This window comes from Erinaceus europaeus, chromosome 18 (genome assembly GCF_950295315.1).
Source record: "Erinaceus europaeus chromosome 18, mEriEur2.1, whole genome shotgun sequence".
Taxonomy (NCBI): Eukaryota; Metazoa; Chordata; class Mammalia; order Eulipotyphla; family Erinaceidae; genus Erinaceus; species Erinaceus europaeus.
In genome coordinates, this window is record NC_080179.1 from 6,758,436 (window position 1) to 6,785,251 (window position 26,816).

At 39.0% G+C, this 26,816-nt stretch overlaps 1 protein-coding gene across 3 annotated transcripts in view; it reads right to left on the reverse strand.

Annotated features, from left to right (window-relative positions):
* Nucleotides 1-5,432: 5,432 nt before the first annotated feature.
* FAM171B (family with sequence similarity 171 member B) overlaps nt 5,433-26,816 on the reverse strand; it is a 66,068-nt gene continuing 44,684 nt past the window's right edge. For all 3 annotated transcript variants that reach the window (XM_060177610.1, XM_060177609.1, XM_016191047.2), the window contains 6 exons: nt 24,571-24,663; nt 21,391-21,549; nt 20,836-21,006; nt 17,902-18,018; nt 12,897-13,020; nt 5,433-12,590 (listed from right to left, as the gene is read on the reverse strand). In XM_060177610.1, the coding sequence (XP_060033593.1) occupies nt 11,246-12,590; nt 12,897-13,020; nt 17,902-18,018; nt 20,836-21,006; nt 21,391-21,549; nt 24,571-24,663 (2,009 nt within the window). In that variant the 3' untranslated portion in view covers nt 5,433-11,245. The remainder of the gene's footprint in view (nt 12,591-12,896; nt 13,021-17,901; nt 18,019-20,835; nt 21,007-21,390; nt 21,550-24,570; nt 24,664-26,816) is intronic.

Here is a 26,816-nt window from a genome sequence, read left to right on the forward strand (position 1 = left end):
AGACCCGTGTTTCTGTATTCATCAAGCAAACATCCTGCAGTGCAGTAGGTGTTAATAGTCTTTAAGTGTTTAATTTTTTTTTATGTCGCTTTTTTTTTTTTTTAACCAGAGTACTGCTCAGCTCTGGCTTATGGTGGTGTGGGGGATTGAACCTGGGACTTTAGTGCCTCAGGCTTGAGAGTCTCTTTGCATAACCTTTATGCTATCTATCGCCATCCCATATTGCTTTCTAAAACTCCACCAATGTATATTCTCACCAACAATTCATAAGTGCTCTTTTTCCTTTGACTCCTCCCCAATGTGTGTGTGTATTTTTCATTTTATTTGGAAGTTAGTGGTTTGCAGCACAATTGCCTACACATGGCACATCATGAATGTCAGCAACACACTCTCACCCCCAACCAAGGGCCCCAACACCCCCGCAAGCTCCCCACTTCCATTCCGAAGTCCTCGCTTTAGTTCAGTTCCCCAACTCCAGTCCAAGTTTCACCCTTGGTTGGATGCGAGGATGATCTGGTTGTGACATCTGTCACCCCGTTGATCGCCAGGGTTGATTCTGCTGATCTGCCTGGCTAGGCGGGTGTCCCCTTCCTCCTTCACTGCTCCATGTGCGTCCCTCATGCATATTCAGTAACAGTGAAATCTCTCTAGAAAGCTGAATGGCTGGGTCAGGGGACAGGATAATGGTTATGCAAATGACTTTCATGTCTCAAGTTCCAATGTCCCAGGTTCGAACCCCAGCATCACCGTAACCAGAGCTGAGCACTGCTCTGGTCTTTGTATCTCTCTCAATAAAATAAACCAAATTTAAAAAGAAAAGAAGTAAAAGCTAAATGTTTATTGAATTGCAAGAGATTTCATACAAAATATGGGAGGCAAACTTAGCATGACAGCAGATGTGCAGTTATGCACTGATCTCAGATCTCTGAGAACCCTCAAAATATTTTCAGTCTTTTTTTTTTTTGCTCCAAAAATCCTTTTCAGTGTTTTTTTTTTTTTTTACCTTGAAGATAAATATAGGCTTACTATCTGGTGACTCAATGTCAAACACTGTAACAACAGATTTTGCATGAAGATAAAATGTCTAAAAGCAGAGCTTTAATTCAGGGCAAACAGGATGGAAACTGACTTGAGACCTTCAGGTCTTCCTGAAGGTGCTTCTGTGAATTCCCTCCTAAAACAAACCTTGAAACTACTCTGCATTGTTAAGGAAGGGCAAACAAAGGCAGTAGAAGCTTTGAGTCTCTGACTATTAAGTTTTAACATATTAACTGCTACTTGCCAAACAGTTCCTGTGAGCAGAGCACTGAGAGCAATTATTTTAGTCTTATCAATTTCAAGTCGCTTCCTCTCTCTAGGGAAGCTCTGTACCTATGGAGAGAAGTATTCTTTTTTTTTTTTTTTTTACCCCTCTCCTAATGCTTTCAAAGAAAAACTGCTGCAGAAGTAGTTAGGAGGACCCTAGCACCTGGGGACTACTTTGATAATTGATCATCTTTTGTATACGTGTTAGTTTGCAAAGATAATAATCAAGATAGCCCTACTGATTGAGAAGGTGGACTCATAAGACTTATCCCTTTAGTGCAGTGGGTTAAGCGCAGGTGGCGCAAAGCACAAGGACTGGCATAAGGATCCTGGTTTGAACCCCGGCTCCCCACCTACAGGGGAGTCGCTTCACCGGCGGTGAAGCAGGTCTGCAGGTGTCTTTCTCTCCTCCTCTCTGTCTTCCCCTCCTCTCTCCATTTCTCTCTGTCCTATCCAACAACGACAACAACAATAATAACTACAACAATAAAAAAAAAAAGGGCAACAAAAGGGAATAAATAAATTAAATATTTTAAAAAAAGACTTATCCCTTATACTTGATTAAAAATTCATTAAATGTAGTATCATAGAAAAATGACTAAGGGCAGGGGTAGATAGCATAATGGTTATGCAAAGAGACTCTCGTGCCTGAAGCTCCAAAGTCCCAGGTTCAATCCCCTGCACCACCATAAACCAGAGCTGAGCAGTGTGCTGTTAAAAAAAAAAGGTAGAAAGGAAAGATAACTAATAGCTGTATTTTTCTCTATATCATCAACCTTTCTATCAAAGAAAGAAAAACAAACAAAAAAAAGCCATTGAGAGTGGTAGAGTTGGGCTGTCACCTACCCCCAGCAATAACCCTAGTGGCAAAAAAAAAAAAAAAAAAAAAGGTGGGGGGGTATGGAAGACAAGATTTAGTTTCCGGAATGGTACAGGGGGATATTTGAGAGATCTCAGAACGAGGAAACGGACATGACAGCTCCAGACATCTCCCAGAGATTTGACCACAGACCTGGGAAGGAGGAATTAACCAGTATAGTCCCTGAGATTGCAAACAAAACAAGATATGATTGAACCACAAAAACATAGCCTCCTCCGCCTCCTCCTCCCGGAACTCCACAAGCCCACCACCCTTCCCAGGGGACACAAACCCACTGATTCGTGATGAACTGCACCAGCCTGATCCCAGTCTGACTTCATTATCTGCTGGTCACCTCCAACTTTCTTTCCAACAAACCTGCCTTGGCTTGCTTGTCTCTTCCTGTCTTCCTCCATGTCTTAGCCCTTGGTACATATCTTTTTGTTTTGTTTTGTTTTGTTTTCCTATCGCTATATTGGACCATTGGAAAGGTCATAACATATTTTTCTATGTTTTTCAAAGCAAAAATGTGTCATGACTTTTCCGACGCCCCAATATAAAGTTGAAGTCATTTTGAGACATCTACTCCATGTTGAAACAATTATGTGTTTCAATTTTGTATTTAGGAAAGGTTTTTTTAACTTAGCATCCTAGAGTAATGAACTCCAAGACTCCTGGGAATGCAATTATCTAGTTTGTTTTGAATCAGGCTGTCTACAGTTAGTCTAGTGTTTTAATAAGGTCTATAAGGATTAAAACCCAGTCAACACGTAAATTATGAAACTTCTAGTCAACCTGAAGAATAGATGAAAATAAAAAAGGCTAAATCATGTGGGAAATTAGGCTGTCCCTTCAGAACTATGAAATATTATTTACAACTATAGCAAGAATAGGTTTGAAAACCAGGAAATATGAGCTGTTAACAACAACAAAAATGTGTCACCAAAGAAAAAAAAAAATCCCTTTTTCAACATGTGAACTTTCCCAACACAGATAGGAAAATACTAGTCTACAACATAGTTAATATACTGTATACTGTATGTCTAATATATATGAGGTACAATATAGTCAGTATACCATATAGTATGTATATATATAGTTAATATACTAATCTACTATAAAGTGGTAAAAAATGTTGTTGAGGGGGCTGGGCGGTGGTGCACTGAGTTAAGTGCGCTTAGTACGTAACACAAGGACCAGCTCAACGATCCCAGTTTGAGCCCCCAATGCCTCTCCTGCAGGAGGGTTGTTTTACAAGCGGTGAAGCAGGTCTGCAAGTGTCTCTCTATTACTCTATTTTCCCTCTCCCCCTCTGTCTTCCCCTCCTCTCTCCATCTTTCTCAGTCCTATCCAACAACGACATCAATAACAACAACAATAATTACAACAATAAAACAACCAGGGCAACAAAAAGGAATAAATAAATATTAAAATAGAAAAAAAAAGAATCCTGAGGAACGGCATCAACAACAATAATAACCACAAGGCTACAACAACAAGGACAACAAAAGGGAAAAAAAATGGCCTCCAGGAGCAGTGGATTCATGGTGTAGGCACTGAGCCCCAGCAATAAGCCTGGAGGCAAAAAAAAAAAGACTCTGGGGTGGGGGTGGAGAATACAGGTTCAAAAAGGATGACAGAAGACCTAGTGGGGGTTGTATTGTGATATGGAAAACTGGAAAATGTTATGCATGTACAAACTATTGTATTGACTATCGAATGAAAAACTTCCCCAATAAAGAACTTTAAAAAAAGATAGTCAATATAAAGGGGAAAATGGGTGTTGGGTGATGGCTCACCCAGTAGAATACACACATCACTTTGCACACAGAAGGTTAAAATCCTTGGCCCCCAGTGGGGCTGGGCTGGGGTGGGGTGGGGTGGGAGGTGGGGATGGAGTTATGAAGGCAGTGAGCCTTAGCAATAATACTGGAGAGGGGCCAGGCAGTGGCATACAAAAAAAAAAAAAAAAGGCCTCCAGGAGCAGTGGATTCATAGTGCTGGCACCTGGCCCCAGCAATAACCCTGGAGGCAAAAAAAATAAATAAAATAAAATAAAAATAAAAGTTGAGGAGACTGAGCAATAGTTATAAAAAAGCATTTCTTAGGGGCCAGATGGTGGTGCGCCTGGTTGAGCGCACATGTTACAGTGCACAAGGACCCAAATTCAAGTCCCCACTCCCCACCTGCAGGAGGGAAAATTTAGCAGTGGTGAAGCAGGTCTACAGATATCTCTCTCTCTCTCTCTCTCTCCCTCCCTCCCTCCCTCCCTCCCTCCCTCCAGGGTTATTGCTGGGGCTCAGTGCCTACACTACGAATCTACTGCTCCTGGTGGCCATGTTTTGATTTTATTGTCTAGGAGAGAAATTGAGAGAGGAGGGGGAAATAGGGAAAAAGACAGACACCTGCAAGCTTGCTTTACCACTTGTGAAGTGTCCCCCCTGCAAGTGGGGAGCCGGGACTCGAACCGGGATCCTTGTGCTTCCTACTATGTGCTCCTTAACCCTCTGCACTACCACCTGGCTCCATGCATGTCTCTCTCTGTCTTTCTCTCTCCATCTCCTACTTCCCTCTTGGTTTCTGGCTATCTGATAAATAAAGATAATTGAAAAAAAAATGAAAATGACATTTTTAAAAAGCACTTCTTTTTAAAATATTTATTATCTTTTGTTGCCTTTGTTGTTTTATTGTTGTAGTTATTACTGTTGTCATCGTTGTTGGATAGAACAGAGAGAAATGGAGAGAGGAGGGGAAGACAGAGAGTGGGGAGAGAAAGACAGACACCTGCAGACCTGCTTCACCGCCTGTGAAGCGACTCCCCTGCAGGTGGGGAGCCGGGGGCTCGAACTGGGTAACCTGTGCTTAACCCACTGTGCTACCACCCGACTCCCAAAAAAGCACTTCTTGCCTGAGGATGCCAGGTCCCTGGTTCAATCCCCAGTGTTACCATAGGCCAGAACTAAGCAGTGCTCTGGTTAGAAAATGAAGAAAAATAAATTTTGTTATATAAACAAAGGGTATTAATGTACTCTACTATGTTTCCTATGGGACATATAAGAGTCAATATTCACTAGATTGAACGGCAGGCAATTTATGTCCAAGGATATAGCATAGCAGTTGCACACAGGCCTTGCATACCAAACGTCCTAAATTCAATCCCTATTACCACTGACACCTAGAATAGGAATGGTCTCAATTAAAAAATAAAATAGTTGGCAATTCAGGAAGTGGTATTTTCTAGTTTAGCCCAACTGAACAACACATCAAATACATCTTTCGAGTATCTTTAATGGTCTATGTTTAACATTTTACACATTTCAGATTGTTACAGTTTTGAGCAGTAAATACAGCAACAATGGCAATACATTGCTGAGTGGTGAGATTCCTCTGATGAATTAAGATATAGAAATACTTTGAAATAGAAAAAAAAAAGTCAAAATTGGGAAGAGATGGCAGTCAACACAGTTGAATTCTTTGCAATGCCAGTACACGGAGAAAGGAATAAGCAACTTCCTCTAAATGAGTATGTAACTTTGTTCTTTACCTATTTGGGAAGTTTTGAGGGACAATATATGACTAACAAATCTTGAAAACTCTACATGGATGGACACCAGAGGATTCAAACATATGAAAAGTGATCTGAAATGATTGCCCAAGCAAAGAAGTACTTGTATTCCCCCAACATTTGTGACCTCTGTGGTATACTGTGTATTATAAAAGGGTGTAATCCTTAGACAACTGCATAAATGACATAAAAATGGGTTTTAAAATGAATTGTATAAAGTCTCGAGATCATAATATGTATTCAAAAATACATATAACTGTGCTTTAGTAAATGACTTCATTAGTTCATCAAGGGATAATTTTGCTTTTAAGATATATCCAAAGAATACAAAGGATCCACAAATGGTAACAATCTGTGAGCAAAGTTCTCTAAGTTTACACTTGCAAAAAACTGTCGGTTTTCAATTTAAAAATCTATGAAATTTGCGAATATTGTAGTTTTCTTATCACTTGGATAAGAAAAAGTAGATGGCTTCAGCTTTTTTTTTTTTCCAGGAATTTTGTGGACTACTCACAAATGAGAAGTTACACATTTTTTATCAGAAAAGATAAACTGCCTATACTTCCAAGTTGAGAACAGAATGTGCAGTGGTTTTGTTGTTTGTTTGTTTGTTTTTTTAAAAAAAGATAAGGTTTTATTTGGAGACAAAAAGAATGGCTCTATAAAGCCATTGGGAATACATTATTTATTTATTTTGGTTATACAAGAAGGAATAAGGGCATACCAGAATGACAGTATCCTTTATCATCATGGTTATTCTTTTATCAAACAGAGAGATGAAACATTTTTTTTATCTAAAGGTGAGAAAATAAACACTTAAAGTATTGAAGTACGACACCCTACTGCTTTCTAACTCCATTCCAACATAAACTAGGTATTAATATGCACAGGATTATAAAAAGGGTACACAAAAGAGAAAGGGTGCTTGCATGCAAAATTCATTGTTCCAACTTGAAACACTAGAGTTCTATTAAAAAAACTGCACACCTGTTTGATTTGACAGAAGGAAAATGCACATTCAAGAAAGATGCTATATCCTTCTAATAAAGCAAATCTATATCAAAGGCACTTCAGCAGAGCACTGACTCCTTGACCTGACAAGTCTTTTTCGCTTATGCTGCTCAGAATACATCTTTCTGTGAAGACCAATAAGAAGTCTCTAATTTGGGATCTTATGATCTGCCTCCTTATTAAAAAGGAAATTTAGGTATTCCTCCAAAGAGTTGTCTCCAATATGAATTACAATAAAATACAGCAAATGTGTGCCTCACTCAGTTAAGATCTTTTGGTTACTAGAGAAGGTGGAGATATTAACTGATAGGTTAAGTGTTTCAGAAGTGTGTGCGTGTCTCTGTGTGTGTGTGTGTGTGTGTGTGTGTGTGCGTGTGTGTGTGTGTCTGTCTGTCTGTCTAAATTTTATATTCCTGGGACAATAACTATTTTCTTTCACCTGTGCACTGATTAAAACTATTACATCTGTTTTTGTTTCTTTCCACTTAACGTGCTTTGGATTTCCATGTTGCTCCCATATTCAGTAACAGAATGAACAAAATAACGCTACTGCACTTCCCCCCAAGTGAAAGGAGAAGCTGCTTCGAAGATTTTCCTTCATGAGATTTTTTTCCTGAATGAGATGATTTTGATTAATAAAGAACTTCCATTTTTAGGACACTTGAATAAAAATTCTAAACTGAAGACATGTAATTAAAACCAGTTGCTGGCTGTTTCTAATGAGTTCTTTATTCCAATAAAAGGAATAAGGATGTATCATTTAAAAATGTTGAAAGTTTCTAAGGTATTTAAGAAAAAAAAACTATTTTTCCCATGGAATTGAAACTGTTTATCTCAAACATAATTTAATAATATAATATCTGCTTTGGAAACATCTTTGAGGGCTGGGTGATAGTGCAGCGGGTTAGGTGCACTTGGCCTGAAGCTCAAGGACTGGCGTAAGGAAATGTCTTTGGAGACTTGAGTCCAATAAAAAGAAAAGAAAAGAAAATATCAAAACATTGGGATCACATCAAACTGAAAAGCTTTTACACAGCAAAAGGCACAACCACCCAAACAGAGAAACCCTATGGAATGGGAAAAGATATTTATATGCCGTGTCAAACCATAATACATAAAGAACTCACAAAATAGGTAACAATAAAGCAATCCTATTAAAATGGGGGGGGGAGAAATGAACAGACTTCACTGATATATTCAGTTGGCTAACAGGAATATTAAAATGCTCAAAATTTACTGATTTTGAGAGAAATGCATATCAAGACAAAAATGAGATCCCATCTCACCCCTGTGAGAATGGCCTACATCAAAGAGGACATAAACAAGCACTGGTAAGAATGTGGACAGAAGGGACCCTTCTACACTGCTGACGGGAATGCAAATTTCATAATCACAGCAGGAAGTTTAGAGATTTGTGAAAACATTAATAATGGCCCTGCCAAGTGACCTAGCAATTCCTTTCCTAGGCATCTATCCAAAGAACACAAAAACACCTCTCTGAAAAGATGAAAAATCATACCCATGTGACAACAACTATATTATGTTTCCCTAATGAAACAGTGACAAAGTAATTCTATGCACACCCATGTTCACGGCATTGCTGTTTATAATGGTCAAAATTTGGAAACAAGCCAGATAGCCAAAGCAGATGACTGGTTAAAGAGGTTGTGGCTTATATACACAATGGAATGCTACAAAGTTTGTATGAAACAATGGTATACTTTCCTAGCCTACAACATAGATGGAAGTAGAGAGAATCATGTTGAGCAAAATAAGATAGAAGAAGGGGTCATGGCTAGTTAATGGTAATGGCTCACCTAGTAGAGAGTATACTTCACCATGTGCAAAGACCCAGGTTCAAGCCTCTGGTTCCCACACTCAAGGGAAAGTTTCATGATAGATGGAGTGGTGCTCCAGGTATCTCTCCTGTAAGTCTCTCTCTTCCTTCTCTATTTCCCTCAGTCTCTCACTTTCTATCAAAAGGAAAGAGAAGGAAGGAAGGAAGGAAGGAAGGAAGGAAGGGAAGGAGGGAGAGAAGGAGGGAAAGAAATAGTCTGCTTGCTGTGAATGTGGGAGCAGTGGAGTCATATAGGCACTGAGTCCCAGCAATAACCCTGGTGGCAAAAAAACAAAACCAAAAACAACAACAAAATCCAGAAAGAGAAGAACAAATATTGAATTATCCTCTCATAAATGGAATCTAAGAAACAAAACAAAGTATAATACATGGTGAATCCTCAGTGGACTAGTTTATTGCAGATACAGATACTCAGAAGGGGGAGGGAGAACTAAGGGAGGGCTGGGACTCTAGAGGCTAAGAGGGTGAGGACTCGGTCAAAGGAACTGATACAGCCACGTCAGACAGATGTGAAAACATGACCCTCAGGACAACAGCCCTGCAAATCAACATCTCTCCAATAAAACGATAATGAAATCTAAAAAAGAAAAGAAAAAAACAAAACGCCAAAACCAGAACGTGGATATATACCTAATATCCTACAGGTATTAAATTTCAGGGAAATGGCATCTCTTTTTATGCTCATTGGCATTTCAGAAAAAAAAAAACTGAAATATTATTTCCTTTACATTTTGCTAATTTTGGTGTACTTTCTATCCACCATGATATTTTTCACTAGCCTTTTAAAAACATGTATATGAAAGAGAGAGAGAGAGAGAGTGAGAAGGGGGGGGAGAGAGGTCAGCTCTGGCATATGGTGCTTCTAGGGATCAAACCATTGTGCTCTGATGCACTGAGCTATCTCTCCAGCTCCAATTCACCAATTTTATTTAAATCAAGTTTAGTAGCCTTGAAGTGACTCATTTTATCATTGTTGTAGTTATTATTGCTTTTTTTTGCTGTCGGTGTTGTTGGATAGGACAGAGAGAAATGGAGAGAGGAGGGGAAGACAGAGAGGGGGAGAGAAAGACAGACACCTGGAGACCTGCTTCACCGCCTGTGAAGCGACTCCCCTGCAAGTGGGGAGCCGGGGGCTCGAACCAGGATCTTTACACTGGTCCTTGCGCTTGGCGCCACGTGCGCTTAACCCACTGTGCTACCGCCCGACTCCCGACTGATTTTTTTTTAATGCATTTTATGTGTGTGTGTGTGTGTGTGTGTGTGAGAGAGAGAGAGAGAGACAGAGAGAGAGAGAGAAAGAGAGAGAGGTCATACTAGGTACAAGAGGGAGAATGCTGGGCCTCAGGCCTGCAAAGTGTTTCTTCTGTCAGCTGACTCATCTCCCCAGCTTCTGAAAAACGCTTAGTAGAAATATCTTAAAACTGACGGCTTCTTGGCCTTTCGCACGGATCAGTGAGTCACAAACTATAGACATGCATTTCATATTGGTAAAGTTTCCTTGACAACTAAGCTACATTTTTGTTTGTTTGCTTGTTTTTTGGAGAGGAAGAAAATTGGGAATTAAAAAAAAAAAAAAAAAAGATCAGTGGGGCAAGGGAATGAAGTGCTTCCTGTGAGTGAAGCCTGGGCTGGATCCACAGCACCACATGGGCATCAAGGTCGGACTGGGGCAACTCCACAGAGGGTAGAGCTGTGCTTTGGTGTCTCTCCCTCCCTAACAACTGAAGGCTGTGGCACTTTGCGAGTGTACACTTTTCATGTATGTGACCCAGGTTTCAGTGTGGCCCCCACTGCATTAATGGACACTTCAGTGCTATGGGTGGTCTCTCTCTCTCTCTCTGAATAAATAAAATAAAATAAAATAATAACATTACATTAAAAGTGAGCCAGGAAAGTTTAGCTGCATCAGCAGAAGAGCAGTAAGACCCTCCATCCAATCTCTGGCATTGTATTAAAAAAAAAAATCAGGGCATTAATTTCTAAGTAACTAATAACTTCCATTTATCCTATTAAGTTATAGCCAAAGCCAACCCAAAAGCTGGTGCTTCCCTCTCTAACAGTCAAGTAGCTTCTTGTCTACCTTACAAAAGCATGAAATTTACTTTTGGGATGTTACACACGTTTATCATGAAAAACAAACAAAAAAAAGTTTGGCATTTAAATTCTAGAGTAATACCAGTTCAGAACATATAGTGGTTCATGTATGGATAAGGGAGAAATATAAAAGCAACATTTCACAACAGGATGCCTAAAACACACAGCTTCACTCCTAAGTGTTTTACAGGTGAGCCATCAAAGCTGAGAAAACGTTCGGGGAAGAAGCTTTAGGGAAGGGCTATGTTTGTTGTAGGAGTCAGGGTTACATTGGCTACATGAGCAAAACTTTTAGATAACTAATATCTTTAAACTCTTTTAGATGTGATGCTCTTAGATGCTTCAAATTTTACAACCCAAAATGAAACAGACCAGAAAAATGCTCTCGGTATCTTTTCCATGACTGAACTACCATTTTACTATTTACTCTGCTTGAGACATGTCCAGGAACCATGAGATTGCTCAACCTCTACTTCTTAAGAAGTTTATACCGCAATTCACAAGAAGCAAGACTCAACAGGACGACACTCCAGAGACACAGCCACACATGTTGTTAATTTATGGGAATCAGAGGACGTTCTTCTCGCTTCTTCCAGATGTTAGTCTTGCTATCTCTTTTGGCTAGGGAGGGTCTGCCCCGTTTTCTTGTAGGTGATGTACTGACTTCAAAATCTTCAAGGTTGCTTTTTCTTCCTGGGGACTCTTCCCCAGGATGCTCCAGGATAGCTCCGCCCCCTCCGTCAAGGATATGACGTAAGGCTGGGTCCTCAGGCGAACACACGGTGGTTCCACTCTCACTACTGCTCAGGTCTAAATCTTCAAGATAGAGAATCTTGGGCTGATGCATGCTTTTGATGAATGTTTTCTCCCTCTCCAGTTTCCTACTTGAGTGCAGTTCATTCATGTCTACCCCAGAGTCTAGACTTGTGTCATTACTCTGGGTTCTCTTGCCCCTTTTCAAGTCTATAAAGGAATGTCTCACTTGTGCAACTGGTTTCCCATCAAGGGACACAAACCAAGCTCTGGGATGAGGGGAGGGCTTTCCTTTGGACAGCTCCAGGAGTGTCTGCTCTGAAATTCCTTGAAGTTCTGAGGAAAAGGGAGTCATTACAACAGCTTCATTGAGTGTTCCAGGAACAGAGACAGATTCCAGTAAACTGTTCGAATAGCGGCTCCAATCTGAAGTTTGAGATGGCAAGCTCTGTTGACCTTCCAGTGGAATATTCTCTTCCCTGGCATCTGGGGGTTGTGTGTGAGTATGCATTGGCATTTTGGGCAATGTCTGTGTAAAGTTCTCTCTGTTGACTGGTTCTATCAATTGCCCATAGACTAACTGTCCCTTTCTTGGCAAAGTCGCTGACTTTGCAGTGTGTAACTGCTCTGGAGTGGAGAAAAGATCAGAAGTTTGAAGGATGGCAATGGGCTGGCTGTAGATATGCATGAGCTGTTCAGGAATGTGGGACCGGCCATATACCTCTTCATTACTTGGGAGACACCCTTTGTCCTCCTGAGTGTCACCAAGAGATGAGACTAGATTTCTGTTAATATGTTTAGGTTGTTTAGGCCCCATGTTGGGCTCCAAAGACTGTGCTAGGTTTCTTGAGTAATTATTTTGACTGACTGACACAAATGAAACATCTTCATTATAGATTTTAAAATGGTCCCGAGTTTTAACCATGGAAACTCTTTCTTCTGCTTCTGCCTTTGATGTTTCTTTTCTTTGGGGGCTGTATGAAGAGTTTTTGGCATTGAATAATTGTGACTTATCTTCTGCTTTTAATGCAACTTTCACTGAACTGATGTGGTTTATGTGTGTTGTTGAAGTTGTCTGGTCTCTCTTGAGAACCTCAAGTTTAGTGATATTTCTTTCTCTTTTCTGTGGAGTACCACACTTATCCCTAGAGTAGAAGGGAAGTCCAATAAATGAATGAAAAATAAAGTTTTTAGAAGGCTCACTTTTTAAAACCATCAAATAACATATGTCTAAAATAGGCAATGCTACTGTTAGACTATATTTGTTTTTGCTTTAACTTATGTATTTTAAAGATCAAACAACAGAATCTTATGTCTGTTTTATGTTCCAATCTACACTTTAAAGATAATTGATTTCTACAAACAAACTTTGTAATCCACAGATCTACTGGCATACTATATATAGCCTGATAGTCTTTCTGTGTGTACATAACGATTAATATTATTCTTACCTGCAATAACAAAGCAGTACAGTCAAAAATCCAATGACAATGACTATTGTTCCTCCTAATATGGCTGTCAGAAACACTGTGTGGTAGGCAGTTATATCCTTCGTATCTCCATTTACACCTGAACCTAACAGTTCAATATTAGAAAAAAAAAGATTATCTGTCATTGAATTAGAACCTGAGTGAGGCAGCTACAAACATGTACATACTTTTCTCTGCTCGATTTCTCAGTCTTTCCAGTTGGAGCAAAGCTTCCCCATCAAACACCTTGTACTACTGCCTAATGAAATATGAGCAGCTGAATCGAGACTGCATATGGCCCTGCCTTGTTGCTAAGGCCTCCCAAAATGTGCATCGTAGGAGAACAATGAAAGTAGTTGATTGATGACTTCAGGCTTCATATCTAACTCAGCAGCTGAGACACTCTGTTTCTAGTAAGCTCTATGTATATTTGTCAAACATAGGCAGGTTGGTGAGCGATAGCTCATGGATAGCAACAGCTCCAGGACACAAAGTCTTAATTTCTGGTGGGAAAGGTGGATTAGCAGCTTGCTGATATGCAACAATATGCTAAGTTCAGGTCTACAGTCTGTAGATTATGTTACCTCCACACTCTGCTTTGTTTGGGGCATTTGCCTTTACCCCGTTGAGATCTGAAATTCCTGAATTTTTGTAAACCTTGCTTTTAAAAAAACAAACAAGCAAAACGAAACCAAAAAGCAAGCAAACAAACAAAAACAACTCTGGCCCTGAAGGGAGGGCTGTAGCTGGGCTACACACCCTCCCATAGTGGTGTGTATTCTGAGAAGACACCTCAGGCTTTCAGTGAGACACCAAACTCCTCTCTACGTAATCTTTCAATATTGCATAGCATGCAATTTCCTTTAAAAATAAAGGAAATAAGAAAAGTAACAATTTCCTTTTTAATATTTTAATTTATTTATTATTGGAGAGAGACAGAAATTGAGAGGGGAGATAGAGAGGGAGAGAGATAGAGAGAGACCTGCAGCCCTACTTCACCACTTGTTCCCCCTGCAGGTGGGGACCAGGGCCTTGAACCTGGGTCCTTGCCCACTATTATGCTGGCCCTTACAAATTTTATTTTCCTATTCAGAGATGCAACAGAATAAAATATGATTATAACTACATGAAGCTTGCTTACCTTATGTTCTTAAGAATATTTATTTTTTCATATTTATTTAAGTAATTTTAAATTTTTTTAATCACCTTTATTTATTGGATAGACCCAGCCAAAAATCAAGAGGATGGGGGGAGAAAGAGAGAAAGTAAAAGAGGGAGAGAGAAAGAGAGACACCTGCAGCCCTGCTTCACCACTTACAGAACTTTCCCCCAACAGGAGGGGGAATGGGGGCTCAAGCCTAGGTCTTTGCACATTGTAGCATGTATGCTCAACCAGGTTCTCCACCACCTGAACCTTAAGAATATATATTTCTGGGGGCCAGGCGGTAGCACAGTGGGTTAAGCACATATGACACAAAGCTCAAGGACGGAAGTAGGGATCCCGGTTCGAGCCCGGCTCCCCCCCTACAGGGAAGTCGCTTCACAAGCGGTGAAGCAGGTCTGCAGGTGTCTGTCTTTATCTCCCCCACTGTCTTCCCCTCCTCTCTCCATTTCTCTCCGTCCTATCCAACAATAATGACAGCAATAGCAACAACAACAATAATAACAACAACAGTAAACAAACAACAAGGGCAACAAAAAAAGAAAAAATGGCCTCCAGGAGCAGTGGATTCTTAGTGCAGGTATGAGCCCCAGCAATAACCCTGGAGGCAAAAAAGAATATATATATATATATATATATATATATATATATATATATATATATATATATTTCTATACTAGAATAATGCTTACTACTATCACTTTAGAGTTTTTCTAGAACTTATTTTTAGAAGAAAAATGGTTGGGTTTCCCCCAATTCTGTATTTATCCTAGATGTAAAAAATTAAGCATCAGTATGTGTCTTTGCCATCACAGAAGCAGTTTAAAAGGTATCCATCTATATGTGTATACGTGTGCTTTTGTCTGCCTAAAAGGAGTATAAAAGGTAGAAAAAGTACAGAGTATTTTCATTTAAATATATTTGAAAGTATACTTTTTAAGACATCTAACAAACATGGGCTCATCAAACCATATTGAGCTGACCAATTCCCTACAATAATCTATGAAAAAATATTCAAAAGATGTGATTTTTAATTCTTTACACTTAATGTGTTTTAAGGGACTCTAGAAATCGTATTAAAATTTATTTATAAACAGACATTATACTACTAACCAACTTGTAATTAAGTTGCTTTTAGTATATCATATGCCAACTAGCAACTTACAGGAACTTGTGTTTAAAAAATCACAAGATTTTTACAGTATTTTAACATGCACATGCTAAGTATTAATGTACACTGGGAATTCATCATACCTAACTCCTGCAATTTAGAAAAAGAAAACTAATAATCAGATAGCTCACCCAGTTAGTTACTAGCAAAACTGAAATCAATTATCGAAAGTATCATTATATGAGCTTTAAATCTAACTACATAGAAATCCCACAATTTTATTTTAGTACTTTAATACACATAAAATCATTTCCAACATATAAGTTAAAATGCTTATTTTAGAAAGTCATTCAATTTTTACAAATTGATCTAGTCACCTTATATAAGTGAGTGGGTTACTGGCATGTTTTTAGAAGAAAGTGCATTTCTCAGCCAAGTGCTTCTTAGACTATAAATCTTTATTGTAAATGAAATTACTTGGATGTAGTTGAACTAAAGTAGTACGTTAAATATTAATCATTCCTTTTCATCAATAATTCATTGTAGTTTCAAAATCTGGGAGAGGATAAGGCCAGACAGCTGGCAAGACTGCATGATATTTTGATTCATGAAGAACAAAAGTAACCACCCTCTGCCTTCTGACTAAGTCTCAGAAGCACTCAGTTCAAACAGACAGCACCCCTCTTGGTCGTATCTGAGGAGTGGTTCACATTTCCTCTACTAGAATACCCAATTTCCCTTCAGTGAAAGCACTTAGGCAATGTAGAATGAAAGTGAAATTACTTCCTTTTAGAGAAAAACATCTTTAAACATTAAAAAACTTGAAGTTATTATTAGCAGACAAAGTTAGATGGCAGAACATTGCAGGAAAAATGTCTATGTAAAACAACGTCCACATCCTAAACTAGGATATGTACTGGAACTATTCATAACCAGCATGAAGTAGCCAGGTTGCAGCTGTTCCTTAGCTGGAAGCCAAGACACTTGATACATGAAAAAGAATTCTCTTGAACATATAATTAGAGAAAAAGGAGTCACATACATAGTCCACTTACACTTTGCCCAAACTTCCCTAAAGAGACACTGAAACGTTTTGCTCTACTTATGTAATTAGAAAAACTCAAAGTAGAAGAGAACTAAAGTGAAGAGACTAACCCATTACTGAAAGCTGTAACACTGACGTAGCAAAGCTGGCAACACGGAACACAGAGCAGCAGCACCTTCTACAAGGGCACTTTCCCAACCCGCCAGGGAATCAGCAGACTTGTGTGCAAGCAGACTCAACTCGAACAGGTTAGAAATATATTTTTTTCCAAGAAGATTTAATGGGTAAAATATTGAGTGTTTGAGTATTTTTGAGAGGTTTCTACAACCCCGTGACCAAAGATTTCCTTAGGTACAAATGATATCACTTCATATCATGGTAAGTGGAGGAAACATAAAATACTAGCATATGACTACATCATCTGGTAATAGGCACAGTTTGGGTTTTATCCACCTTCTGTTCATGTCAAACCAAATCTTCACTTGGGTGTCACTTATCGTCTCCAGGAAACCAGTCTGGGGGTAATATTATTCAAGAACAGTTCCCCCTGCCCCTACTCCTCTGTCAAAAGGCTTCGGACTCAAGGATGAACCAGCCAAATCATTCACCCCTAGAGTGACCAGGAATAACGTGGGGGAAAGACCGCACATAAGCCAAAACCTTGCAAACACGGTCCCTGCTTTTTAGAGTCTAGTTTTTCAAAGTCTCTGGAACCAATTGAATGCTTTCTATATTAACACTTTCATTTTAATTTTTCAAAATCTATTCCCACTGGTATAACCAAAAACTCTGAACTAATCTAGGTAGAATTTTCCTCTCTAAAATAAACTGAGAACATACAGGACTTGAACAAACTTTACACTTTACATATCCACCAGACATTATTAGCTAGATTCTTAGAATTCATGGAATTTATTCTTTTATTATAAGCATAGGGAGGGATGCATTGGATCGACCTTCTCGTGGTGCATCCCGTGAGTACCCAATTCATTGGGGAAACTGACGATCCTTCCTAGCCAACTGAATCCACATGGATCCCAGTCACTTTCAAAGCCAGCAACAAGCAGCTCCTGACAGCTTTCAACCTGATGCTGTTGACTGGCTACGGAAGAAGGGCAAACGCTAGAAGAAGAAGAAGCATAGGGAAAAAGAAAGCTGAAAAACTGAAATCAAGGGACTAGAAATTTTTTGTTTGTTTGTTTGTTTTTTGCTGATTGCCAGAGCTCAGTGCATACACAATGAATCCACTTCTCCTGAGGGCTAATTTTTTCCTTTTGTTGCTCTTGTTGTTTCAGCATTATTATTATTGTTGTAGTTATTATTGATGTCATTGTTGTTGGATACGACAGAGAGAAATGGAGAGAGGAGGGGAAGACAGAGAGGGGGAGAAAAAGACAGACACCTGCAGACCTGCTTCACCGCCTGTGAAACGACCACTGTGCAGGTGGGGAACTGGGGGCTCAAACCTGGATCCTTGTGTGGTCGTTGCACTTCGCGGCATGTGCGCTTAACCCGCTGCACTATCGCCCCCCTCCCCTTTTTTTCTTTTCTTTTAGTGTAGCATAACATACATGGCAATGTTTAGAATCAAGTCAAGGTCTATTTAAATTGTCTGGGATGATTACTGGAATTATTTTCCTAACAACTTTTTGTTTGACTTTTGTAGTACCTCTTGTTCCTGGAAGTGGAGCTGCTATCCAGTAGCCCAGATGTGGAGCATCATATGTCCATATTAAATGACTGTTATATGCCTTGACAAATCCCTGTCCATGATTTACCCAAGCACCTAAAAAGAAAGGTAAATTAAAAATACCATATAGTTGATTATAGTTTACATATCCTTAGGTCCCTATGTCCTTTAGGGATAGTCATATTAATACAGGAATCTTTTCAGATAATGAAATTGGTAGCGATATATTATCATGGGATGACATATATTCATTATAATATGGTGATATATAAAAATAAAGTACATATAAGTAAAATATGACTAGAGGAAATGAAATCACTATAAAACTAAGAATTATAGCCATATCTAGGGAAACTATAACTCTATAGACAATGCTAAAATTGTGCTTACTGAGATACATATTTAAAATATGAGTAGTGAAATCCAAGTGTATCAATAAGTGTTCATTTTTCACATGTTCTGGTATGTGATTAAGGAGCTATAGTATATGACTTATTATTAAATACCTACAAATTTATTTTTTACTTTATACTTATAAATGCTTGTGCTAGTACTGTTGCATAGCTCTTTAAAACTATTTATTTTTGTTAACTTTTACATCTGCTATGCAATCCAATAAAATGTTATCCAGAAAGAACTGAGTACAAATCACACCTTTTATGAATACTACAAAAAAGTTATTTATAACTTGATGTAAATTTGTATTTGATTCATTTTAATGATGTATTCACAACATGTAAAAACTGTTTTAATAAGGTCAAGAACTTAAAATAGTGACAATGAGTCAACATATTTAAATTTAGGCATCAAAACTATAATAAAGCAATTCAAAAATTCTGTCAATGGAAGATATACTGGAAACACTGGCCTTTGCCAGGACAAACAAGAAAGATGTCTAAATAATTTGTTGAAAGTCATATTGCTAGTAAGTGAACCAGAATCTAAGTGTTAAAGCTCTTAAAATGATTTTCAATAATCTACAAACTGTAGTAATATTGTGTGTGTGTGTGTGTGTGTGTGTGTGTGTGTGTGTGTGTGTGTGTGTGTGCTTAAAATCTGTGGCATTCCTATGTACTAAGATCTATAAAAATGAAAAGCACATCTATTCCAACCACAAGTTGAGTTTATAGTAATGAGATGGTCTTTGGAAAATCCCTAAGGATGGCAATTACTTGCCAGGGGAAGCAACAAGTGATGAGAGGACCTGGAAATTGAGCCTGAAACTACCGATTTCATCGATTATCTTTATACAATGCAACCTCCAGAAAGAGAAAAAAAAAAAGCCACTAAACTACAGTGTTCAGAAAGCCTAGTTGGTGGACACATGGAGGTGCTGGGTCAGTGCCATCCCCGCTTTCTTAAGGCATGGAGGAGATGTTATAGCTTGTCTCGCACAGTGAACACTTGCGTGTATTATCTTTATACAATGCAACCTCCAGAAAGAGAAAAAAAAAGCCACTAAATTACAGTGTTCAGAGAGCCTAGTTGGTGGACACATGGAGGTGCTGGGTCAGTGCCATCCCCGCTTTCTTAAGGCATGGAGGAGATGTTACAGCTTGTCTCGCACAGTGAACACCTGTGTGTTTTCACCTCCCCTTCCAGTTACAATCAAGTCTCCTTTCAGGATCTACAACTACCTTTTCTCAGTTTGAGGCTCCAGTCTGGTGCCTGAGACTAAACAGATTCCACTTTCAGGCCACAAAATGATTCCAGCTGAGCACATACAACTTGATCCTACAATTGCTGTGCAACCATTTGTGCCGTAGTCACGAGCAGTTAGACTTTAAACAGTGACAGTTACAGCATCTACAGCTTCTTGAGCCTCAGAAGGAAAACCCCATCCCAGGAAGGGAGAGAACACAGAGGAAATAGATGAGAAAATCGAGTGCTGTGAAATTGTCTAAGTTCTGTGTCATTTCCTGCCCAGGACGACTGGTTGTACCACTGGACTTTCTGTTGTAGATTTTTTTTTAATATTTATTTTATTTATTTATTCCCTTTTGTTGCCCTTGTTTTTTTTTTTTTATTGTTGTAGTTATTATTGTTGTCGTCGTTGTTGGATAGGACAGAGAGAAATGGAGAGAGGAGGGGAAGACAGAGAGGAGGAGAGAAAGAGAGACACCTGCAGACCTGCTTCACTGCCTGTGAAGCGACTCCCCTGCAGGTGGGGAGCCGGGGTTCGAACCGGGATCCTTATGCCGGTCCTTGTGCTTTGCGCCACCTGCGCTTAACCCGCTGCGCTACAACCCGACTCCCGTTTTTTGTTATTTTTAATTGCAACAAAAGAATAAAGACAGGGGAAACAAAGGAGGAAAAAAGTACTTTGGGCTGCTATTTAGGAAGACAAACTCAAGGAGCAAAATTGTACCAACTGCAAAACTGTACTATATTTTTTGAGAAAAAAATAATCACTCTCTAACACAACAATTACTGATTAGCATGTATCTCAATTGCTGTAATCAAGCTTTTAGATATGTGTGCACTGCCTATCACAATGAATTCACAACAGCAGAAATAATCAAAACATTTTTTCATTTATGCACAAAATCCTAAAGGATATGAAAAGTGCACCAGGATGGGAGTAAATAATGCTATTTTAAATGTAATATATTGGCATCGTTTCCTCCCCCCACAACTATATACTATTAATCAAATTGGGAACAATAGTTGATTATTGATAAACTGCTTAGTACTGGTGACATCATAGATTAAATGCATCACTGCTCTACTAACAAAAATCAAATAGAAGTGATATGCCTTATCTCAAACACTAAAATACAGGCCATCTGGTCATACCTTAATAAAGCTGAAAAATGTTTCAGTAAAATGCGACACTTCCGAAGAATATGTTTCCAGATGAAGCATTTCAAGTATTAAAAAGAAAATCCAGAATATTTCACCTAGCTTACATACCCATGTCCATATCAAATGTCCAAGCAGGAATGTGATCTCCTGCACTGATGTCATTCGTAGGCAGAAGGGGCAGAGAAACTTGAATAGAGCCATCCACCATTATTTCCTTTCCTCCAGAATATATTTTCACACATATTGCAGCAAGAGGAATCAATTCAATGCTTTCAAAACCTTAATAAGAATTTAATTTATTTAAATCATATGTAAAAACACAGGCTTTAGTTACATAACTAACCATTATGGGTCAAAAATATTTCCTATCAATATACCCTGAACTGTATTGTTAAAATTTGCAATATTATAATTACGATATTTCCTTTATCTTTCTTAACTTGATTTATATAAAAATATCCTCTAAATAAAATTTTCATGAATTAAAAAAATATATATATATATATTTCCATAAAAGGGAATTGATTATAAATATCTGAATGGCTAAATGTATGTTTCAGAATTGTATCCTTCAAAGCTTTTTAATAGAATAATTAAATAACATAATGACTAAATAACAAACTTTGAGACAGTTACATGTTTCTTAGAAAAACTCAATAATACCTGATTCATTGAGAGTTATTCCAGTTGTATGCAGAAAATTGTCCACTTTCAGAAGCTGTTGTAGAACTGTGAGATAGCCGGTTATGTTGGTGATGTGATGGTTGTCGGGTAGCTTAATTAAAGCTTTTGAAAACTGAACGCTTGGTTGTGATTTGGCATCTGGAACAAGGAGACCTCATTAGCAGGCAAACAAATGCATATTAGGCACAGTCTCACTGATCAGCGTGAGCTACTGTAAGGAAGTAGTGATAATGATTTCTAGACACCAGTAGTATCTTATGATTACTATTTTAAATTAGGAATAAACAAATAAGAACTCTTTGTTCATTTAGATAATGCAAGGAACCTTCATCCAAGGGAAAACTTGATTCTGCAATCTACAATTTCCTCCTCACTTTTTTAGTTTTTCTCCAAGGCACTACACACTGACAACTTTTAGTTCATGTCATTCTCTTTAGATTTCAATTTTATAACAATAATGGAGTTAACAGTGCATGCTTGATGGGCTGAAGCCAGCCAAAAGCATCTCATTATCCTTTTGACCACTGTAATCTGCTCAGTGAGAGGAGACAGCCACACGTAATGAGGTGTAGTAGGGTGAGCTCTGTTTAAATTAAGGAGAAACACTCGCGGTAGCCCTACTAGATTCTGTAAGGGCGTATATAAGACTGGGTGTTGCAAAAGCCACTCTGTAACCAAACATGAAAGTTCATTTAAAAGCTGAATCATTTAAGGATCGGAGAATTAAAAAGTGGAAGAAGCAGCATTAAATTATTTTGACTGAAATCCTGATCAAGCCAAGTGTAAAGTTGATCCAACTCATACAACGACCAGTTATTTGAGCAATAAACAAATAACCAGTGCCTTTATTGAGGCTTAAACTAATGTAGGGTAGGGTTTGCAAAATCTGGGAACAGAACACTATACACTCGAGTGGATAGGTTTCTCTCTCAGACAACTAAGGGTGTATTAAAAGTGTTTCGAATGTCAGGTACTCCATTTCTAAATGGAATTAGGTGAACAATTTTGAGTCAACTATCCTCTAATATACTTATGAAGTAAGAATTCAGTGACAACGGTAATATGTCTGTGATCAGTATATTTTAATAACTCAAGGAGTTTTTAATGCAATCCAAAAAATGAGCAAGAGCCTCAAACATGTACCCTAATCCTAAACCTCCTACCTTGTCTATTTTCTACATGTTTTGAAGGAGACAGAGAAGAGGACAAACCACAGCATCGTTCCACTACTAACGGCATTCTCCCTGATGGAGTCTATGGTGTGCCGCAGACGGTACCAGGGACCTGCCTAATGCAGGATTTCATGCAAGGTGAGATGTACAGTCTGTCTGTTGAAACACTTCCTAGACCTCCCAAGAGTCAAGTCTTAAATAATGAAGACTTGAAATTAACAGAAATATCAGTTTTTATTTCAAACTAGTTAAATATCAATTACAGCAGCCAGGGAGGTCCCTCACTAGGCAAAGCTTATCTTTCACATGCATGAAGCCCAGGATTCTGTCCTCAATACCATGGAACACCCCAAAGCGCTCTGATTTCTCTCTTCCTTACAAAGTAACATTTTTTTCCCTTTTAGATGATTGTCAGTCATTCAGATTTAGTATCACATTAAGCAGAGACACAAAATGCGGACAGTTCTCCTTTAAGGGCAAACTCAAGAGGCAGACTGAGAAGGTGAAGTTAGGATGAAACTATCATCTTCCTGACTGCTAAAGCAGGAATAAAAGGCTGACTCAGACCCTCAGAACAGCTTTTCCTTGCAAGGAGCACATAGGTCAGATCTATCAGCAGAGCAGAGACCTAACTAGCCATCCTCACCTCTTCCCCACGCAGACAAAATGAGTGATGCTCGAGGCAGGAATAAAAGTGTTAGGAAAATACAGAAATCCCAAGCACACGACGTGTTCAGAGTTTGGTCCTCTTCCTATTTTCATCAACTACCAAACCCCAATGAGATGTGATTTAGAAAGAACTGCAGAAGCGCTTTTCAGTATTTTCAAAGTAAAATGTTCCTCTTTGGGCGAGGGGGGCAGAGGGGAAGGGACTACCAAAATAAAGAATTATTGCCTGTATACAAAAACACCGATAATGATTTTATTGTGAAATAATAATTAAGTTCAATCAACTTATATTCAGACAACCTGGGAGGTGAAGTTGAATAAAATGTTGAACTCTCAAGCATGAGGTTGTAAGTTTGATCCCCAGCAGTGCATGTGCCAGAGTAATGCTCCGATTCTCTCTCTCCTTCTCCCGTCTCATTAATAAACAAACACACACAGGGGACTAAGCAGTGGTGCACCAAGTGAAGCACACATAGTACGAAATATAAGGACCCACACAAGGATCTGGGTTTGAGCCCCTGCTACCTTCCTGCAGAGGGGAGTTGCTTCACAAGAGGTGAAGCAGGTCTGTAGGTGTCTATCTTTCTCTCTCCCTCTCTGTCTTCCTTACTCTCTCAATTTTTCTCTGTCCTATCCAAAAATTCAAAAAAAAAAAAAAAGAAAAGAAAAGGCCACAGGAGCAGTGGATTTGTAGAGTTGGCACCAAGCTCCAGTGGTAATCCTGGAGGCAATAAACAAACAAATAAATACGGACAAAAAATAACTTTTTTGAAAGTTTTTCTTTGGGGGGGAATTATAGCATAATGGCAATGCAAAAGGATTTTCATGCTTGAGAATCTAAAGTGCTGAGTTCAGTCCCTCTTATCACCAGTGTTATGGTAAAAAAAAAAAAAAAAATTAGAGCAGGGGAGATAGCATCATGGTTATGCCTTTCATGTCTGAGACACCAGAGGTCCCAGGTTCAATCCCCTGTACCTCCATAAATTAGAACTGAGCAGTGCTCTGGTAAAGTAATAACAATAGCAATGATTATGATTATAATAATTTAAACATTTATTTTTTTTTAAAGAATTTATTTATTCATGAGAAAGATAGAAGGGGAGAAAGAACCAGCCATCACTCTGGTACATGTGCTGCCAGGGATCAGCCTTAGCCACGGTGCCACCTCCTGGACCACAAACATTTATTTTTTAAAAAAATATATTCAAAACTACTGATTCCTAATCAATTTATATTTTCCTTATAACCAAATTGATTAGTCCAGAAATATAGTGACATAATGTTTACTTACTAGGTAAGAAAAAAGTATTGTACTTACCAGCTAATTTTCCAGTAATTAAAACGGTATCTTCAAATAGCCATATATTTGCTTGTCTTTGCGGGAACAGTGAAAGTGTAACTGATGAATATACTGTGAAATATAGCACAATTAGACATTTTACTAAATGTGAGGAAAAAACAGTGATAAATCTAGTTCTGTTCCAGCAGGTTTTTAAAAGGGGGGGGGGGAGGAAGGAAAAAAAGTGATGGAAAAGCAGTTCTAAACAAAGAATGAATATAAAATATAATGGCAGGGGAAAAGATGGCAATGATGTTAAGGAAAAAAACCTACACGTCACTTATTACAGTAATCTTTTTCTATTCCATACATCAGTCGAAGTAACTGAGAGCTGCTTCTTCATTTTCCAATTCTATATTCCTTAAATGACTCCACTTTTAAATGAACTTTCATGTTTGGCCTCAGAATGGCTTCTGCAACATCCAATCTTATATAAAACTAGTAGGGCTGCCGCCAGTGTTTCTCCTTAATTTAAACAGAGCTCACACTGCACCTCATTACTTGTGGTTGTCTCCCCTCAGAGAAAATTACAGTGATTAATGGTGTTCTCTAAAATCAGGTGCAGGTATATATTGATTTACAAAATTAGAAGGTAACAGGGGTGTAATTCCACACCTTTCCCACCACCAGACTTCTGTGTCCCCATTCCCTCCACTGGAAACTGCAGTGGTTCTCCAAGATCAAAGATAAGGGTTGACTATTATTTCAATTACTATCTACCTAGATTTATATATATTTGCCCATTTTTTCCTATGGTTGTGCCTTTTCTTCCTTTCTAAGTCACACCTATTATTTCTGAGTATCCTCCCCACTTCTTCCCCCCCCCCTCTTCTCTCTGTGGGTCCAGATGAAACTGGAGTTCACAACCCTCTGGTCATCTTCCCCTAATATTTCTCTCCCTCTGAGAGTATGAACCAAAACTCTTTATGGGGTGCAGAAGGTGGGAGTTCTGGCTTCTGTAATTGCTTCTCCGCTGGACATGGGCGTTGGCAGGTGGATCCACACCTCGAGCCTGTTTCTCTCTTTCTCTATTGGGGCAGGGCTCTGGGGAGGGGAGGTTCCAAGACACATTGGTGAGGTCGTCTGCCTAGAGAGTTCAGGATAAAATCACAGTAGCATCTGCAACGTGGTGGCTGTGGCTTAGTGTGTTTCTAGAGAGATCATGGCTGGGTTTTCAGGTGATTTTTTTCTTTTTTTTCTTTTTGCCTCCAGCTGGGGCTTGGTGCCTGCACTACCACTGCTCTTAGAGGTCATTTTTTCCATTTTGTTGCCCTTGTTGTTTATTGTGGTTGTTGTTATTGATGTCGTCATTGTTGGATAGGACAGAGAGAAATTGAGGGAAGACAGGAAGCCAGAGGGGGAAAGAAAGACACCTGCAGACCTGCTTCACTGCCTATGAAGTGACCTCCGCCTGCAGGTGGGGAGCCTGGGCTCAAACTGGTCCAGGTATTTGGCACCATGTGTGCTTAACTCACTGAGCTACTGCCCATCCCCCCATGTATGTATGTATGTATGTATGTATGTATTAATTTACTTATCAGGAGACAGATCTAAAAAGGCTGCTCCATTAGCCAGGCCTCTAGAAGTCTTGAATACTTTTTAGACTTATAATACTTGAGTACTTTATTGACTTACCAATATTTGTTGTTATACTGTTAAGCAAATTCTCTTTCCAAACAATTTATGCCCTTCATGCTAAAGAACCTTCCATAACTACTCTATGTATTAATTTATTTATTTGTTTATTTACTTATTTATTTTTCACCAGAGCACTGCTCAGCTCTGGTTTATGGTGGTACTGGGGATTGAATCTGGCATCTCAGAGCCTAATCATTATGTTGTCTCTCCAGCCCTGGTTTATGGTTTATAATGTAAGTCTAAGCTATTTTTTTTATTGATTTACTGGATAGCGACAAGAGAGAAATTGAGATGAAAGGGGGGGGGGGAGAGAGAGAGAGACAGAGAGACCAGCAGCCCTGCTTCACCATTCGTGAAGCTTTCCCCTGCAGGTGGGGACCAGCGGGCTTGAACCTGGGTCCTTGCGCATTATAATATGAGCACTCAACCAGGTGTGCCACCACCTGGCCCCAGTCTAAAGGTATCTGTCTCATCTTTTGAGGAAGTTTTTCCATTAACTAGCTCCATCTACTGCTCGCTGACCTTTTAGCGAGCAGTAGATGCCAAAATCCCTCACTACCAGCAGCAGATAAGCTTTGGAGCACAGC